At 38.6% G+C, this 20,477-nt stretch overlaps 2 protein-coding genes across 2 annotated transcripts in view; one reads left to right on the top strand and one right to left on the bottom strand.

Moving 5' to 3' along the window:
• The window catches only part of suclg1 (succinate-CoA ligase GDP/ADP-forming subunit alph), a 32,282-nt gene extending 27,571 nt beyond the window's left edge, over positions 1-4,711 (bottom strand). The window contains exons 1-2 of the mRNA XM_050044039.1: positions 4,616-4,711; positions 1,962-2,062 (exon numbers count right to left, since the gene is read on the bottom strand). Of these exons, the coding sequence (XP_049899996.1) occupies positions 1,962-2,062; positions 4,616-4,649 (135 nt within the window). The 5' untranslated portion in view covers positions 4,650-4,711. The remainder of the gene's footprint in view (positions 1-1,961; positions 2,063-4,615) is intronic.
• Positions 4,712-12,490: 7,779 nt separating this feature from the next.
• Positions 12,491-18,858, top strand: cisd2 (CDGSH iron sulfur domain 2). Its single transcript, XM_050044049.1, has 3 exons — positions 12,491-12,743; positions 17,336-17,550; positions 17,714-18,858. Exons 1-3 carry the CDS (start codon positions 12,641-12,643, stop codon positions 17,801-17,803), a joined length of 408 nt encoding a protein of 135 aa, XP_049900006.1. The 5' UTR covers positions 12,491-12,640; the 3' UTR covers positions 17,804-18,858.
• Positions 18,859-20,477: the final 1,619 nt, after the last annotated feature.

Here is a 20,477-nt window from a genome sequence, read left to right as displayed (position 1 = left end):
GATTTGTGATATTGGGCTTTATAAATAAAATTGATTGATTGATTGATTGACGAAGAGTCTTGAACTCATTTTTATAAACTGGCTTTTGTATAGAATTTTGTTTCTTTGATTGTTTATTTTATGCTTTTATTAATTTGCTTATCCTCTAATTTTTATTCATTGTCTCTATTATTCGTTTCTGTTTTTAGTTTCAATCTTCTAACTGCGCTTTGTATTTTGTTTTTATGTCTGTAAAGCATTTTGTAAACTTGTTTCCGAAAACAGCAATTAAAAAAAAAGTCATTATTATTATTATAATTATTATTATTATTAATATTATTATTATCATTACTACTATTAACCCTCTGGAGTTGATGGACGCGCCGTTGCATCCAAATCACATGACTGATTTAAGATGATGTAGCAGCAAGACGCAGCCTCGCTGAAAAAAAATATATACCAGTTTTAAATTGTGTTGATAGACCAAGTAAACCACACTTAATATAAATAATTTACGCCATGTTTTCTCCTGAATATTGTCGTCATGTTTGGTGGGCTTTTGGTGCAGGAAGAAATGGTAAAAAGGGGCTATTCTAAGGAAAGTAGCAAGAAAAAACATGACACCCCCTTTCCTATTGGTGGTGTTTTTTTGTGAGAGTTTAGGTCCAATGTGTAAATACAGTATGTCAAAATAAAAAATAACTGTAAAGTCACACAGGTGAGGTTGTGCTGAAAAAAATGACACAGGCAAGGCAAGGTTAACAGTTTTTAAGGTGAAATTTAAAAGGTACCACAAAGGGTTAAAATCCAGAAATGAGTTATCATCATTGCACTTCTGATTCCCTCATATCAGTGTCAGTGGTTTTTTTTAAAATTTTTTATTAATGAGTTTTTGGTTAATGCCTAAAATAAGGTCTGTTGTTAACATAAGCTTAAGAGTTTTTACGTTTTACTCTACGACATAAAATAAGTCAATAAATTCTAAGTGATGACAGCTGTATATGACTGCACTGTACTTGTGGATGAGTAACTCAACCAGGATCAAGTCATAAAATTAAATTTCTTGAAGAAACAATGATTATGTAACACACAAATATGTAATGTGTTTTATTCAGAACCCTGCTCACATAATAGAAGAAAAACGACAGTTAAAGAAAAGTCAACTTGTGAATTTTAAGGCTTTAACAAGACGGTTGCTAAGAGGCTAAATTAGACTACAGAGATTGTCAGGGACATTAAATGTCACCCCTCTGAACACTACTTTTACAGCTTTGTTGCTGTGGCAGTGTTGAAGTTATGCGACCCTGGTGAAGTGAAATGTTTCTGGCAATTGTATTTACGCTTCAGAAATCATAAAAGTGGTCATTTGTCAGGATGATCTTGCTGAACAAAACGTGTAAGTATAAAGTTTTTTGCCACAGAGCTTATTTTCTACAATAATCCAAAGTGCAATGGAAAAAAATCACACTGGCTTTTTGTCGAGGGAGTCCAAGATGATGCTAAATTCTGGGTTGGCCTACAAAAAACATCATCCCGGCACCACTCTATACTTAAAAGTTAGTAAAATATTACAATGTTTAATTTTGTTGCTCTTCCTGATGCCGCAGAGGAATTTTTCCTTATCTTAACTGAAGGTCTAGGGATAGAGTGCTGTACATTGTTCATGTGATTTTGGGCTATATGAATAAACCTGAGTTAAACTGACATAATTTATACAATTTAGTAAATATAACAGGTCCACCAAGGTGAAAACCAATTGTGTAAATATTAAAAAGTGATAAATAATACACTTTTATAATCTCTCCTCTTTGGCGTTCTTAATCATACAGGAAGGCTTCGACACAAAGAATGAGGATTTGTGTGTTGGTGTGTGTGTGTAAGGAAAAACTGGAATTTCACAACAGGATTACAGTAACCCAATCTGATGTGAAGCAATAATATAAAAAAAAATGTGTTGACGGTAACAAGTCGTCAGTACAGACCTGCTTCCCTGTGAAACCTTGGCAGATGACCTTCGTGTCCTTGTTGATGTACAGGTTCTTTCTTGATCCTGTATAACAGTGTCTGACTCCAGTCTGCTGCACTGAATGGGAAAAGACAAAGGGGTTAATAACCATATAACACAAGTGTCTATAACCATCATCAAAATCTTAGCTTTTAGCTTTTTCTTTCTTGCATTAAGGTGCCCAAATACATAAAGATAAACTGTCATTAATAATGTTCTGGATGTGCAAAAAGAACTCAAAGTATTTTTTTTTCAACAATGGCAAGCCTCATTCTTCTCAGAGTGAACAATGAAAGGTTGAAATAAGAAGTGTCTATTGACTTCTCTTCTGAGCCATAAGACTTGCAGTGTTTTGGCAACACTGTCTTTGCTCCTGCAATAATCTTTTATTGTTGCTAAGTAACAATTTCAGCTTTTATTCAGACCTGACAGATGACTTTTACTGCACCTCAGTTTTCCAAGATGTGCTATCAATATTTTTTAATTAGAGATGGTTGCTTATGCTGTTGAGTTGTTACAGTGTCAACTACTGAAAGAAAATGTAAGATAATGCTATCAATCTTAAGGATACTACCAGAACATTTTGTATACTGTAAGCCAAAGTTGCAGACTAACTGCTTGCATTCAAGACCATTTTTTGGAAGTGGAATATTCAGACAAACTCAGAGAATTATCACCATGCTCTGAATTATTTACATTCTTTCAGCTTTTTGTTTTGTCTCTCCAGCCCTCTCAACCATTACTGCATGGTTCAGTTCAGTCACACAACTTTTATCGACTCAGTTTCAAACAGCGGCTTTCAAATTAGAGGTCAATACACAGTGTAGTAAGTAGCAATACAGGTCAAAGTGCAAGTAAGATGACTCTGACAACGTTTAATCTACTGTGAGACAACAGATAAGACAAACACTACAGTTGTTCTACACCAAATTTACCCTACAGGTAAAAACAACATAAACACAACTAATACAAACCCTCACCTGGAGCTACGACAAACATAGCGCCTGGTTAGACAGATGTTTCAACTGTATGTTTAAAATGGTTTCATGGGTGTTAAAGCATAGCTGTTTCCCTTTGTATAACTTGCATTCTGTTTATCTGCATGTATGTTTACTGTTCACATTCAACTAGGAGCAAATATTGTCCTAACAATGCACTTTCTTTTTTTTTTTTTACTTCAGTTAGCACACAACTACATAAACAATTAAAAACAAGTAAATTTAAAGTTTACAGTATAGAGCTTCATTGCATATAAAGCTGTAATTACCATGTAGTTGCTTACAACAACAAAAAATATATACATACATAACTTATTTGATGATCCATCTCTCAATCAAGAAATAAATAATGACATTTTTGATAGTCAATTAATTATTTAAGTAATTTATTAAGCAAAAACGCTGCACATTTGTTGGTTCACCATCTCTAACGTCATCCAGGGTGCTAGGAACTTATGTTGTCCTTTTATTACTACTTTCTGACATTTCTAAACTACTCTATTCACCAATAATTTAAAACTGTAGCATTATACTTATTGAACAGGACTGAATTTAGACTTTACTCCATGAACAGGTAATATGCAACTGTGACCTCGAGGCAAGCTGCCATGCAACTGATCGCCTCTTCTCAGTGCATTAGTCTGATACACAGATGTGCTGCAACATTAAGCTCATTAATTTAATTCACTGGGTTAATAGGCTTCCCACTAACGGACAGGTTCAACACTGCAATAAGGCATCAAACACAAGATGCCTGTTAGTGACAAAACAAAGGGTAAAATAAAGCAAAAACAGAACAAAACTAAGAAAACCAGATGTCTGCCAGTGAGCCTCTGAATGGTCTTGAAACTTGTGACTAGACTTTATACAACGATTTGACAAAGTAACACCTTTTTGTTTTACTCTGAGCAATAAAAACAGGTGATTTGACTAGGTTATGGTTAACTAGCAGCACTCACTGTCTCTGACTGAACTTTGCTCTGCTGTCAGAGACAAGTTATCATTGACATTGTGCAAAGTTCAGCTGCCTCCTAAGCTATAAAACACTTCAAAACTACAAGTCTAATTGATCAAGCAAGCTAATTTGTTGCCAATGAATCGTCTAAAGCAACTTGAGATATCTAAGAGACACATAGAGCTGTAAGGTTAAGCATGCATGCTGCAGACACACTGACCGAGCAGTTAATTTAGCTGCTACCAATCCTTACTGGGTGACAAACAACATGAACTGTTGCAACAAAACAACCACTGCATTGTTAATCTGTACACTGCTCTCAGTAAAGAGGGAAAGCAAGGTCACTGATCGATACATGCTCTGCCCTGGGAGGAGGCAGGCAGGGGGTTAAAGTCAGATTCCAATTAGCCGTTAGCCAAAAGCTAGCTAGTTAGCTGGCAGGCTAACTGCCAGAGCGTTATCACAACATACAGACGTTTGGAATGCTAATGTGGCTAACTAGCCTGGAAGATAACTGACAGCCAAACAAGGGTAGTTTTGCTAGCCAGGGCAAGACTGTGAGAGCCTGCGAAGCTCGGCTAATGTACAGCACAGAGCCAAAAAGTAAACGTCCGTTACAGAGACTAAACTGACAAACATTTCAAGTGATTAAAACTGGAATTTATTAAAAATACTTACAAAGCAGCCTGGCAAACAACCTGCTGTGAGACATCTTCGGTCATTCACCAATGACACCGGAGGCTGAGGACCTGACACACGGACCTTAGCTGTCTACAAATATCCCCGTCAAATATGGATTTTTAAATAAGATTAAAAACACGTTATTTCTCATTATAAAGTCCATATTTATTACTACCTGTCTGTTGTTATTTTATTAATGAGCTGTTAACACAGTACATAAAATAGATACCGAAATTTTAAAAATATCCAGGCGAAAATAGTAGACTGCTTCAGTTCGCAATGCATTCTGGGTAGTGTAGTTCTATACCGAGTTCGTGACATAAACCTTACCAGCCACCGGCACTAGTGGGCGCATCAACCACAAGGATAATTTTAACGTGTCACCCAACATGTGTTACCCTGATTGACCTTAGCTAAAAATAAAATAAGTTTATTCTTAATCTTTGAGTTATTGAATTATTTTGAATTAAAAGGTCCACTAACTAGCTTTTAACAAAGTTTTAAACTGCATACTGTAAATTTTAATGAAATATACTGAGACATTTTCGTTCATTTAAAGATATTCTCAAAAAAGAAAGAAAGAAAGAAAGGCAACCTATTTTGGGTTCAAAGGTGATAGTTGTCATAACCTAGAATTTATTTTGTTTAATCAAAATAAGGTAATATATGATCCGGGAAGATTTCACTTTATTATCAGGAAAAAAAGCTGGAATTTGTGCTGCGTTTCAGGCAGGGGTGTAAATATAGACAGTGCAGGCAGGCTGATTGCACTGGGGCCCATGGAGTGAGGGGGCCCAAAGAGAGAATGGGACCTCCATCATTATATTGGGCGGAAAATGGGACCATTCAAATTACCACCTTAGAAATATGCCTGTGATCAAAGAAGAACTAACATTAATTTAAAAATGGTGCCATTTACTACATATGACATTGAAAAGGGAACCCCATATCCATCATGGGTTTCTTCCTTCCTTTATTTATTTATTTTGTAAAATAGTCAGTTGCAATGCATCACACAATATGTAAATATATGCTTATTCTGCCTAAACGATAAAAAACCTTTGTATATTTGTCATATATACATATATGCAGTGAGGATTTCTGGGTATTTTGTGTGTTGGTATTATCCAGTGTCAAGTCTCTGATCATGTGACGAGACCATAAGAGTATACAGCAGCACGGTGGTGCAGTGATCAGCATTGTAGCCTCACAGCAAGAGAGTTCCTGGCTTGAACCCAGGGTGGGGGAGCCCTTCTGTGTGGAGTCTCCATGTTCTCCCCGTGTCAGCGTGGGTTTCCTCCGGGGACTCCAGCTTCCTCCCACAGTCTAAAACTTGCAAATTAGCTTGACTGGTGAGTCTGACTTGCCCATAGGTGTGAATGTGAGTGTGAATGGTTGTCTGTCTCTATGTGTCAGCCCTGTGATAGTCTGGTGACCTGTCCATGGTGTACCCTGCCTCTCACCTAATGTCAGCTAGGATAGGCTCCAGCCCCCCCCACGTCCCTGACAGGATATGCAGTTACAGAAAATGAATAAACGAATAAGATTATATGATAGCGAGTTTAGGCACATGACAAGTAACTATCATGCACTAGGGCGTGTCATAATAGTGTGCATTGGGGCCCGTTGTAACTACCTTACACCACTGGTCCCAGGACATTGGCTTTTTCACGTAAATACTGATAAACAAAACAAATACAACACAACATTTCACTAAACAATAATAACCACACTACAACGCCACAAATCACATCAGACAGTATGAAAAGTGGATACAATGCAACAAGTTAATGCAAGTAATGCTCATAAAATCCTTTTTAATAAGTAGTTTCATGGTGACTTTGCTCCAAATTGCACCACCCCACTTCTACATTTCTGAACTCTTCAAAATCCAGTTCACTGAGCAAGATTTATTTTCCAAATGTCTACGACAGTATCAGCAAGGTTTCATAGGAATAAGAAACTGCTACCTCAGAGATAAAATGAAACATTATACATGATTATTTGGACACAACATGAGAGGTTGGCGCTTTTGTATTTGAGCAGTCCGTGGGTAGCATATACTGAACAGTCACTGCCACTTTGTTAATTTGTCGTTTGAGCCAGTTATAACGTGATGATTATGAGTTTTACAGGAGAACAGGATTCTCTGGATTTTGCCAGGACTTTAGTCGACCATGTTATGTGTGTGATAACAATGATTAGTCAGTGCTTGATAATCTAACTAACTGTACATAGGATCATTTTTTGGTACTTGAGCTTTGAATTAGCATAATTTTGTGAGATTTTAATCTTCCACCTCTGGGAAATAATATATATTTTTACTTTAATCAATGTATCTGACAGTAACTTTTATGTTGATTCAACTTCTACAGATACTTTTAGAATACAATGCATTGCTTTGGTCAGACATGGACGACCTTCAACATCATATATTACATGTTTAGGTATTGAAACCTAAATAATTTACTGTTAAAGGCACCATGCCACATTTTGCTAATACATATTTGGTCAATTAATTAACAGCACAGATAAAACATGGGAGTATTTTTGTGAATAATCTCAGGCGCCTGCTTCAAACCCGTGAGAGAAATGGTTTTTAATCCGTTGAGGTCGATTAAATTCACGGTGTCCCAGCTCCGGGTCCTTGAGTCCAAAGCTTGGCTGGTTTTCTATACCAGCCCCTCATCTGCATTCATCGTCTGTCACCTTGTTCCAGGAGAGTGTAAAGTGGGATTACACTGAGTTTCTTTTTCATTATCTAGTTTGATCTAAAGCAAAGATAAGTGTTGTGTTGCAGACTTTCTCACACCACTCACCAGTAACCTGTTTGCATAATAACATGTAATTAGCAGGAGCACATAATGAAGCCAAGTTTCTTTAGAATGCAGTTTTAACAGGAATTTTGACTCTACACCATAATTGCAGTAATGTGGAATTGCACAGAAGCACCTTGAGGGCATCTTATCTCATAAATTATTCATGTGTGGTGAATCAGTGTCACAATATATTGTTACAGTATAACCCCAAATATGTTGTGGGTGGTTCTTCAGCTATCATGGTTTTGTGTCCCTGTCAGAAACAAGAAAAATACATCTCTCATTTTCTATTTTTGTGACTCTTACATGACACCAAAGGGAGCATAGGTGACACAAATATAATGATAGATCAGTCATTATCAGAATTATTCATAAAGTAGATCCAAGAGAACACACCAACAGACCAACAGCTGATTTATGGACACTGTTAATTATGTATAGAGCAAACTGCAGAGTGTGACCAGAACATTTGCAAAAGTTATTTGTGTTTTATTCCAGAGGTCGACGAGCATAGAGGAATATTTCACTTTAAGCACCATTATGCACAGACTACATTAAAACACACGTCTATATCCTTAAGAAAATGATTTAAGGGGTTGTGTAAATAGTTTTCAGTTTAAGAAAATGTATAAAGAAAAGAACAACCGGACTATACGGCGCTGTCATATAGAATTGTTCCCTTGATAACGAGGACATTGTGTATGGTTTAGGATTCTTCTGGTTATTTATTTATTTATTTAGGTTTCTTTCTGAAGTAACTGTAGCTATTGGTTATTAACTGTAACTGACAGACCATCTATTTCTTATGATTACTTGTGTTTTGAGGGGCAGGTAAAATAAGATTGTTCTCATGGAGTGTGTATCAGAATTTTTGTGACTTTGATTGCTGCGTATGGACATGAGCGGAACAAATAAAAAAGGAATGAATTATATAAGAAGTGGCCTTTAATATGTGGTTTTTGTTATATCTCCCTTGTCCCTGGGTGAGATTACAACATTTAAACCTACTTGATTTTGAATTTAATATTGATCTAATATTAACTTTAAATACAAATGACACATACACCAGTCAGCCATGTGCTAGACCCACCTGAACACCTCTGCAGAACCTCTCCTCATGGCTGCAGCACTCCCTGATGGCAGTGGCCGCCCAGCAGGATAATGCACCATGCTACACTGCAGAAACTGCTCAGGAATGACCCAAGGAACGTGACAAAGCGCTAAATGCATCAACTTGGCCTCCAAAGGCCCCAGATTCCAATCGGATCGAGCATCTATAGGACGTCTGGTACCTCATACCTGTAGGTACCCCAAATCCACAGTGGGGCCTCCCTGGATCGGACTTGTCTCTGCTTGTGTCTGGCACCAGGGTGCTGGCTTTGGATCATGTGAGACCTGTAAGTTGTGAGGTGGGGTAACAGTACTTCCCAAGATGCTCAGTCAGACTGGGGTGTGGGAGATCTGGAGGCCAGGTTGATACCTTGAGCTTTTTGTTGATCTTGGGCCAATCCTGAGCAGGTTTTGTGGTGTGGCATGGTGCATTTTCTGCTTGGGGGGCACTGCCATCAGGGAGTACCGTGAGGTGGTGTACTTGGTCTGCAGCAGTGTTTGGGTGGGTTGAGGGCGTCAAGTGGCATCTACATGAATACCATGACCAAAGGTCTCCCAGCAGAACATTGCATTGTTGTTAAATCAAGAATATGTTTACTGACTGTCATTTCCAAACAGCTCATATTTTATTGAACGTACAAATAATGAGAAAAACAACATTTATATTGTGTATTTTGTGTATACTTAGTGTCAGTGTTAAAACAGACAGTAACAAGTTAACATATCATGAATATAGAAAAACAAAAGTGACAAAATGTCATGTGTTCACTGTGATGAAAGAGACTCAAAATGATAATACCTGTGTTTATATTACTGAAAATGTTGCATCATTATATTTCTCTAAACATGTTTTAGATTTTCTCACAGTCCCCAGACCAAAATGGACCATAACCTGGTTGAGGCATGACCCAACTATGGCTGAGGTTGTAACTGACAGATGGAAAAACCCTGTGAAGTGAAATCATTAAACCCATTAATATGGACCAGTGATCAAAAGACTGCAGAAAGGTGACTTTGAAATATGGAGAGCAGGCAGGCCCATTTAACAGTTAATGGTTAAAGGACCAAAGGTTTATGGTTGAATGCACCTAGTGTGAGTCACTTTGGATAAAAGTGTCAGCTAAATAAATTTAATGATATATAGCTCATAATGTTTTACACATTTCTCATTTTGTCAATTAACTTTATTCTATTAATCTATTATATCCAATGTCACAAACCACTTTTGTCATAGTGTACTTGATTTATTTAGTTTGTCTCATTTGCTTGAACACATTTGTCCCTTAAGAAGATACATTCTCAAAACAGTTCACACACATGATGAAACACTATGTTTGCAAAATGCTCAGACACTCACAAAACTTTAAAAACATCATCTTAACACCAGTCAACACAACTTGTGGTCAAATAACTATATTCTTTCAATCAATCATTACGATCATTCTACACTTTGTGAGATACCCAATTAAAATACTGTCATTATTTTATTCTTGTGTGCAGGTCTTTTCATGCTCATCAGTTGTCATTGACATGTGAGACCCACAGTAAGCACCTAGACTAGACCAGTGACTCCCAACTGGTCCCGCCACGGGGTCCAGATTCCTCCTTAATCATCAGTTCAAGGTCCAAACAGTTGAATATATTTAGCGTCATACTTGAGCTTGGCCATGTCAATGAGCTAGTTTGCTGTCTCTGTCAAGTAGCTGTCTGTCAGTTACTCACTCTAAAGCTGGGAATGCACTTCAATTTAAAAGCTCTGTGCCGGAAATTGACTGTACTTCAAAATAAAATGTGCTTTTTACAAACTTGACACATTTGCGAGTCACTTGTGGTCCATTCAGAATGGACTTTGATCCACTTTTGGACCGGGACCCACCAGTTGGGATCCACTGGACTAGACAAATTCAGACATTCATTACAGTACAGCTTTTATACTGCCTTCTTTTTACACCAAGGAACCAATAAAGAATGGCATCCAAATTCAGAAATACTTTGAAACATTTTCTTTTTGTACTGGATCAGATTTTTCCATGTCACTTTTTTTGGCTGGACCGCAACAGCCATTAGGTTTTACCTAGTCTTGTTTCCATCCTTTTCAAACTACAAAATGCTGAATACTCACTCAGTTTCCCTGTGCAGTTGCCTCCTCCTCTCCTTATGAATGATTTTGATATATTTTCTTTTATTTTGTGTCATGCACACTTACATGTGTCCAACCCTCATGGGTTTACAAGACAATGACGCTGCAGTAAACGTGTTATTTTACAGCTCAGTCCTGAAACAAAATACTCTGCCTTGTATCCCAGGCCTGTCAAAGAAATTCAGCCACAAGAAACGTTTCACCTCTGAAACACAACTCAAATTTTTCAAACAAATTCTGTCCTCCTCTGGGTTGGCGTTAAACCTTCCAGTCTCTAAGGCTAACTGTAATGTTCCTGAGTGCAACTGTGCACACAGGGATCCTTGTCTTTTGTTTAAATTATACTTCACATAAGGTTCCACGCTGACGCTATTTTTATGAGACAAATATGTAGGGGAGTGCGGCGCACAACCTGACGCAGGGTAAATTGTAACATGGACTTCTTATGTGGTCACACAGGGTGGATCCTTTCTTGCTTCGGGCCAGTTGACCACAATACCACCAAACGGTGACTTGCAAAATTCCACAGAGACTGGACATGTTTCAGTAACAGAGTGTTTTCAGCCAACATAAGTAAATTTCTTTGTCATACTTGTTTTTCCATTACTGAGCAGTCTGTGTGAGTCACTGAATCCAACTTTATATCATCTTAACAACTGTCTTGTTGCCTAAAACACAGCACTGTTTTGAACTATGTAACCAACTCCCAGCAAGTGTTAGCTAGGCTTGATAAAACTTCCACACAGCAGGGTTAGTTGTGACGCAGTGTTACAACGGTCCAACCATTTAATATCGATGATAGACTGAACAGATGGATGGATACCTATCCTTCCCCTGATGTAGATGGAGACATTTAGTATATAAATAGAACTGTATTGAACTAATTGTGTTGAACAGACTTTTCCGGTGACACCTCTGCCTGTTACAATGAACCCCACCCATGGGGTACGTTGAAACACCTCACTTCCACCACTTCTCAGTGCAGCTGTAGAGGAATGGTAAGCTCTAGAAACAGTTTTAATAACATTCAGCCCAAACTAAAATGTCTTAGGTTGTGCCCCGCTCTTCCCTACCTGTGACCTACACTTTCCTTTTGTTTAAAAACAGTTAATCCAACAGAGTTTTGGGTCGGACTGTGAGCTCTGTGTTAACTGTTTTGAAAAGGGATGTGGAAAAAAATGCGTGAAACCAATGACAAAGTGTTAACACATTTGTAAGAGAGTACTTCTGCTTTGCTGAGAAGGTGATGAAGATCAAATCGATACCAGTTTGATTAAGCGTGTCTCAGCAGAAGAGGAAAACTGTACCCTTATTTAGGTCTTTAAAATCTTGACTGCGGGAACAATCAAATTTAGTGTAAAGACTAAACCCTGTCTGAAGCACTGGAAGAATGAGTTAAAACTCTATGGTAAGTCAGTGAAATTTGTTAAAGACAAGAAAGCTCTTTAACTGTTTTTATTAATAGATATTTTTAAATTAATTTCAGATAGCCTTGTTTTTTTTCTTCTTTTTCCTTTGTGTTATTTGTATATATGTTATGTTTAAATAATTTCCTTTATTGTTTGATTTTTTTCATTTCGTAAATGGTTTATTTTTCTTAGCTCAATTTTAAACAGAGGTTACCTGTTTGTTTGTAATTGCTCGGCTCAATAAAGAAGAGGAAAAAATTGCCATTTTCCGAGGCGGACATGAAGTAGACTCCACCAATTCAACTTGTCCAATCAGAAGCCACCAACTCCTCCGACGCTGATTGGCCCCACACTCCGCCGTCACAGCTCGTCGTTACGTGTATTCACGAACGCGTCGACGCATTTTTCCGGTTGTTTCCGCGTTTCCACGGTGAGGGTTTACGTACCGGCGACGAGCTGCGCTGAGAAATGAACGCAATGACATAAACGAGCCCCAGGAACTAACCAAGTCAAACACAAAACCTGCCACTTTGAGCAATTCAAGATGGTTTTAGAAACTATTTCAAGGATAATTAAAGTCCAGCTTCCAGCCTACCTCAAGAGGCTTCCGCTTCCGGAGACCATCGGCGGGTTCGCAAGGTTAACAGGTAAGTTAACTGCAGCTGTGTTCAACTTGTGACTGTCAAGTGAAGATGACTCCTTAACTCATCGGTGACACTTTACAGCAGCATGGAGCTCTTTACTTTAGCTAACCTGTGAGCTAAGAGCCAGTCATTGTAGTGTAGCTGTTTAAGGTGTCCTACAAAGCATGTGTAATGTTGCCAGGTGCAGCTTGGCTCCTTTAAAACTCTTCATCATAGTTTTATTAATTGTTGTTAAGCAACATAAACTCAATAATGACCTTAAATTATACAGCAGTACTCTCACAGTGTGTTTGAACGCTGATGCAGTTTAGTATCTGCATCTTTTAGAGTTGCAACCTGTCCTCTGCTGTGTAAAGTGATATCCTGCTCATCCTAACAATTGATATGTGATGCACAAATGTAACCAGCTCATACCATGAAGTGATGCACAGGCAGGACAGGTGGTCCCACAATCTCATAACACAGACCACTTTCACAGCCTCTGCAGGTCTGTGAGCCCCCCCAAATTCCCACGACCCCCAGCAAATTAAGAAAACTGCCAAACATTTAATGGCTGTAGCTTCTCTAATGTGAGAATTTGCTGCCCTTTCTTATCTTACATTAAAGTAAATTTAATTTCTTTGGCTTTAGGACATGTGGTCAGGCAAAACATGGCATGTCACTTTAGGTTTGGGCTGTTTTCTGGTGTTTTACAGACCAAATTAGTAATAAAATGTAGCCTATAATAGAAAAAAAAAAAAAAAGCATGGCAAACTTTGATAGTTTCTTTCCGGCTGCAGTAGGGAAGTTCCAGCTGGATTATTTTTGAATTATTTTGAATAAATTAAACAAATTACATGGCTGCTGCCTCTGTATCGATCCAGAGTGTTGGATTGGTATCTGCGCCAATACTGACCTTATATTGTGGATTAAATGTCAGCCATGACATAACCAATCCACTTTAGATACAGTTTTTTATCCGTGTCAATATTCTTGATCTTTATTTTGGATCCAGGTTAGCTGCTATTAAGGTAGCAGCTACTCTGCCTGCGGTCCACAACCATCAAAGCCACACAGAGCAAGACATATAACACATGATAAAACCATCAATGTCAAATTGCATCCCATCTTTTGTTTAGTTTGATTTATGCTGGGGTTATTCTTAATATGTATGTTTAATATTCCTTAAAAATGGGCTTACTGGGTGCTTTAGTGATCATCTTTGGTAGCTTTGCAGATCTGCATACTGCATCTTTTTTGGGGTTTTTGTTTATTAGATAACCCACAGGACACTTCCTGGTGGTGTGGCTTTGTTGGTCTCTCACAGACTTATGAGTATGGTTGTTTACTGTAAGAGATATTCCTTATCTCATTAGATTACATGCCAAGCTGACGCTAAACTCTTTTTTGAGCCATGAGAACTGGCATGCAGTCTCTCTGTTCAGTGCTGCACACCTACTGGACAGGACAGTGTGAGCATTGCAGCTTTATGCTGAGCTATTTGGAGCTTAGACAGGTGTTTTTTGGCTGCACCTGAGCAGATTGCAAAGCAGTAATTAGTGTAAAAGTAAGTGAGTTTGCTATCATTCACCTTCCAGTGTCGATGCAGTGAGGTAAAGGTCTACTGCTTTTAAATTTGGGGGAAAAAGAAAGCCCTGGCACTGGATCTTTACTTGGAGTCGGCAGATTCTCTGTGTCACAATCAGTATTTGAAGAGGAAAAGTTATGATCCGTACATCACAAATCTCCTTGGACTACTTTTGAAACTGGAGTCTTGATAAACCTCTACTGGTATCATGTTAAATTGACAACACAGAAGCACATAACGTTTTCCAAATTTGCCACTCTTTAACGACAAGACTATACACTGAAATGTCTTTATAAGCAAAGTGCGCAGTTTAAATGAAGGAGAACTGAGCTCAGTACTGCAGTGGCTCAGAAAGCCAATGTGAAAGTCCGTCTTGAAGCGGATAAACAACTTGAACCTGACCTTTCAGCCAACACAGACCTTTAGAAAGTGTCACATTTAGCCTAAAAATAGCCCCAAAAGGGGAAAAGCTGAGCTGGCTCTGCATTACAGAAATGCTTGTATGACAATTGACAGCTAACATGTGAGCAGTGCCACTATGAGAAGGCCACAAAAGTAAAAAATTGATGCAGCATAGCAAACAGAAGATTTTAGTGATTGTGGAATTCAGTACTAATTAATAAGCCTTGTGAAAGTTGCTGTAATTGGCTTTTAATTTGAGACGTCGCTTGGAGTTAAAACCTGTTTCTTAAGTTGTTTTTTGTCATAAATTAGCAAATGAGTCTGTCAGCGCAGATTAGAAGATGAAAGATTTATTAAGCACATGTGAAATATAATTCCTTAAAGAGATTAAGGATTAGCAGTGTCCCATTAGGCATCGAAATCCTTTTAGTCAAAGTATTTTAATTGCCATAAGAGTATTATGAGAAGTTCCAGAAGCCAAACTCACAGCTAATAGCAGAATTATATAACTGTGGTTAATCCTCACTGTCTGTCTGTCCTCTCCATGTATGTTGGACTGTATGATGGGTTTTCCCAGAGAGCTTTTCTGGGCTCGGTGTAGCATTCCCCCTGATAGCTGTTGATCAGACGCAGTAATAGAGTGGAAATGCAGATAAGAGGTGAGCGAGTCCTCCAGCAGCTGGTCCAGCACATGAGAGCGTTACCTCACTAGCATGAGGACCAGAATAGAAGTTTGTGTGAAGGTTAGACTCACTTGAATCTGTTTATTATTAAAATTGATCTGCAGTCGACATAAATACTTTGACCTGAATCTCTGGGATGTTTTAATGTCTCAGGAACACATTTGATTTTTCTGTATTTAGTGACTGCTTATGTTTTCTTGAGCATTGACTGTCGAAGCTGTGGCCAGTTTCAGCATTTAATAACTTCATATAATGTATCTTCATGAGGAAATATGTGTATTATTGCAACAAACAAACAGAGCAAAATGTTTCTCATGTATAGAGAAAAATAGCCTGTTGAGATATGGTATAAATGAAAACCGCAACCTCATTGTCTCGTCAGGTATAACTATGGTGTAGAATTTTATGTAAAGTATCATTTAAACAACAGATAAAGATGCCTGTGTGCACACTGAGGTTAAGGAACATTACCATCAGCTCTAGAGACCAGCAGGTTTAATGCCACACTAGAGGAGGACAGACTTTGTTTGTCTGTTGTGTGAGCAAGGTGAAACTGAGATTAAGGTTCACGTTTTGTTCTACTGTCCTGTTAATGAGGACATACAGGACATACAGTTTGGGAGAGAGGGCAGAGTATTTTGTTTAAGACTGAGCTGCAAATTAACCTGTATATTTGACATAAAAAGTAAAGAAATATTGGACCACAGCAGCTGTACTTGTGGTGTCTTGTAAACTCATGAGGTTTGGGCACTTTGCGTGCATGACGGTAAAATAAAGAGAAACAAATCATAAAGCTGTTTCACTGGATGGCACACAACCATGGCAGAGGAAGTAATGGAAGAAATGTTTCTTACAAAGATGGAGCCTATCCCAGCTGACACTGGGAGAGAGGCGGGGTACACCCTGGACAGGTCACCAGACTATCACAGGGCTGACACATAGAGACAGATAACCATTCACACCTACGGGCAATTTAGAGTCACCAATTAACCTGCATGTCTTTGGACTGTGGGAGGAAGCTGGAGTACCTGGAGAAAACCCACGCTGACACAGGGAGAACATGCAGACTCTGCACAGAAGGGCTCCCCCACCCTTGGTTCCAACCCCCCACAATGCTAAGTACCACCATGCCCCGTCAGCCTAATTTGACAGTGTACTCACATATATGACAAAGAAAAGCAGCATATCCTCACATTAGCGGAGCCTCAACCAGGAAATATGTGTAGTCTTCGCCTAGAAAATGATTAACGTAAACAATAATCCTAGTAGTTTCTGATTAATCAATGACAACCTTCAACTACAAATTGATTTGTCAGGTTTTAGAGCCTCCAGTAATGCACATGCAGCCTTAACCCCTCTCAGGGTACACATTTTCAACCCATGGCTGACACAGGTTTAAGTTTATATTCTTGTTACGCAGGGTATACCAGTTTTCAGTTATTAGGGATGGGATGCCCCCGAGCTTATTAATTCCTTTTAATGATGCCAGCTTGTTTCTCTCACAGTTTGTCTTACAAAACAGTGACATTAAACTTGTGTCTATACTGCTGGAAACCTGCAACAAGAAGGTCCAAAGCGTGGCTTCATTTCACGAAGACAGATGACAACAGTGCTGCTTTAAAAGTCTGTAAAATGATGACTTAAAGTAAGGGTGGAAAACACCAGCATTTAACAGTAACATTTTAACACAAAATGAGCTTAAATTACAGGAATGATGTGTACTTGATGCTCTAGGCACAAGTGCAACTGTTTCCCAACCGTGCAGCACGTCCGTCACTTAGGGTAAATGCTAACAATATGAACGCCACAAAGGCTGGCTTAGCAGATATTCTTCTTTGATTAAGAAAAGCTAAAGGAAAGCATCAGACTCAGATAACAGTTGCACTGAAACTGAAAACCACTAACAGTTATTCTCCTATCTTCGCTAACGTGTGTGTGTGTAGTGTCCGAGTGGCTCCGGTTGCTGCCTCTCCTGGGTATCCTGGCCTTGCTGGGCTATCTGACCATTCGCCCATTCCTGCCTAAGAAGAAGAAGCAGAGAGACTGCCTGATCAACCTGAAGATCCAGAAGGAGAACCCCAAGGTGGTGAACGAGATAGACATCGAGGACCTGAACAGCGCAAACGTGTGTTACTGTCGCTGCTGGCGCTCCAAAACTGTGAGTTATACCTCTTTAAGATTCAACAGTTATTTCTATTGGAATATGACTGGCTTACTTGCATTATATTTTATGTGTTTTTAAAAAATAATTCAGGATAAGGAAGAGTTTATTGTTCCTGTATCTGGCTGATCAACTAATATTAAGCTGTTTCCTGTTCTAGTTTCCTGTTTGTGACAAGTCACACTTAAAGCACAACGAGCTAACTGGAGACAACGTGGGACCGCTCATACTCAAAAAGAAGATACTATAATCGGCCACTGGCCTCTCACCTCCTCAGTCTTTATTTTTCATTTCTTTACAGTATGTTCTCTATTCTTTTTTTATTTTATTCACAGAGTCTTGGTGTCATGTTAGTGTTGCTCAGAGACGTGGATGACCAGAGTCTTTATTTGAAGTGAAAATGCTAAATTCCAGTCTGGTTGTGTGAGAACTGTGTTTTAGGTCATGCAGTTTCTGTTTTTTTATGGGCTTTTGTTCGTCGTTTACTTCTGCAGGTTCACAGAGCAGCCTTTTTATGTGACTGTAAGTCCAGTTTTGGTTTGTCGCAGTCAGTTACAGATCATTGGGACCACTTTGAGAGGAGAGCTTGAAACATAAATGCAGTGACTTTATGATGACTTTTAATGATCTGAATCCATCAAGGTCAAAGTTTTTCCCAGTTTAATGGTTGTTTAAATGAAATACTTAACACAAGTCCAACCTACAATAAACATTTTGTACTGTATGTTTTCATTTTGGATGATATTTGGGATGATTTAACAGCCTGCTTCTTGTCTGTGTGCCAAATATCAACATACTGGTCGCTCTGAGGATGTGATATACTCTCTTATAAGTTATTGTGTGTATGGGAGACTACTTATTATTCTTCAAGTGTATTTTGTTCATAGCCTTAACACATTTAACATTTTGTACCGAACTCTGTTGCCTAACAACATTTCAGACCACTGCAGCGTTGAGTAATATCCACCTATACAGTTTTAACCTCACTGCCATGTTGAGGTTTTATTAACTTCTGCAACATAAGAATTTTGCTCTGTACTTTTTTCTATTGTAGCTTTCTTCATTGTCACAATGGCTGTATATAGTTGACCTCCTGCTGGAATATTTCTTCTTTATTCATCAGCAATATTTTTTACATAACCTCCGTGTATTGTCAGATCTGTACTTCCACAGTGATGATGCCTGTGAATGACTGTCTATGAACCTTTGTACGATGATGGCTGGAATCTGTTCTCTGTGTTTGATTTGTAAAATGTAAAAAATAATAGTCAGGATGTTAAACTCAACAGTTTTTGGCAAACAGAAGTGCAGCTTCATTCCCTGCTTTCACTATTACGATTAGGAGAACACTTCACCTTCAGTTGAAATGATTTAAAATGAATGATGAGATAACTGAGTACATCATTTTTTAATTGTCTGCTACTTGTTTGTTCAAATGGGATTTGTATTTAGGGTCAGATTTCCACAGGAGTGCATTAGTTTCAGCACTTGTGTTAATTCAGCCTCAAAAAGAGGAAAAGAGATGACACCAGTGGCATCACATTTCCTCATGCTGATGTATTTAAAGCAACAGAAATAAGACTTAAGTCACTGGTGGCTTGATGAGGCTGTACAGAGATACTTTGTGCTAAATGCTAACTTTAGCATTTTAACATGGTGGTGTTTAGCAGGCAGAATGAAAGGTGAGGACTTGAATCACATGATTTGGAGTCAGGTCACAAATTGGATGACTTTAGACTCGACAAACTCAAAGGCTTGCAACTTGACTTGGATTTAAACACCCATGGCTTCACTTAGACTCGAGCCTTTTGACTTGAAATACTTGAAACCTCCCTCCCAAGCCTTAAGATAAGATATATACACCGATCAGCCAAAACATTAAAACCAGTGGTGGGTGAAGTGAGTAACATTGATCATTTTGTTACAATGCAGTGTTCTGCTGGGAGACCTTTGGTCATGGCATTCTTTCCACCCACCCAAACACCGCTGCGGGCTAAGGACGGCAAGGGTACTCCCTGATGGCAGTGCCCCCCCAGCAGACAAATGCGCCATGCCACACCACAAAAACTGTTCAGGAATGGCCTGAGGAACATGACAAAAAGCTCAAGGTATCGACGATAAGATCCCACTGTGAATTTGGATTAGGGGTACCTCAGGGGTAATAGCATGTCCCATGGATGCTCAATCAGATTTGGATCTTGGGAATTTGGAGGCCAGGTTGATGCCTTTAGGGAGTATCGTTGCTGTGAGGGGGGGTTACTTAGCCCACAGCGGTGTTCGGGTGAGTGGAAGCCGTCAAGTGGCATCCACGTGAATGCCATGACCAAAGGTTTCCCAGCAGAACACTGCATTGTAACAAAATGATCAATGTTACTTACTTCACCCACCACTGGTTTTAATGTTTTGGCTGATTGTGTATATTAAAAGTGTGCCATTAACCAATTAATTTCCCAGCAAGTGGACACTGAATTTCCCCAATCCACTTTGTTTAAACCAGTCTAACAGCATCCAATCAAGTTCCAAGAGAGAGCCATGAAGAACCAACGTTACGTTACTGAGCGCCAGTTGGCAAAAATGTTACTAAGGATTTATTCATTTGCATACACAAGCTGCGATGGTCAACAGAAACACATTGCAGTATGCAAAATGTACAAGACAGAAATAACAAAGATGCAGCAACTTTAAAGAAACTTGTTTTAAAAAGAATTCATTATATTTGTATGTTTAATATTAGTTTGTTGTTAAAATTGCATTATATTTGGTGAAGACCTTATTATGACTCGTCTAGGACTTGAAATCAAAGTTTAAGACTTTGGACTTAAGTGCAAAGACTTAAGACTTATTTGTGACTTGCAAAACAATGACTTATTCCCACCTCTGATGTTTACCATGTTCATCTTCATTCAACATGCCAACATTTGCTC

This window comes from Epinephelus moara, chromosome 5 (genome assembly GCF_006386435.1).
Source record: "Epinephelus moara isolate mb chromosome 5, YSFRI_EMoa_1.0, whole genome shotgun sequence".
Classification (NCBI taxonomy): domain Eukaryota; kingdom Metazoa; phylum Chordata; class Actinopteri; order Perciformes; family Serranidae; genus Epinephelus; species Epinephelus moara.
The sequence above is the reverse complement of the archived record's forward strand: the minus strand, read 5'-3'. Positions and strand labels throughout refer to the sequence as shown.

Bases quoted from the DNA above. Each gene is read 5' to 3' on its own strand.
- cisd2 (XM_050044049.1), top strand. From the start codon at position 12,641: ATGGTTTTAGAAACTATTTCAAGGATAATTAAAGTCCAGCTTCCAGCC. The intron at 12,744-17,335 runs GTAAGTTAACTG...GTGTGTGTGTAG, and splicing joins CGGGTTCGCAAGGTTAACAG to TGTCCGAGTGGCTCCGGTTG. The intron at 17,551-17,713 runs GTGAGTTATACC...TTCCTGTTCTAG, and splicing joins GCTGCTGGCGCTCCAAAACT to TTTCCTGTTTGTGACAAGTC.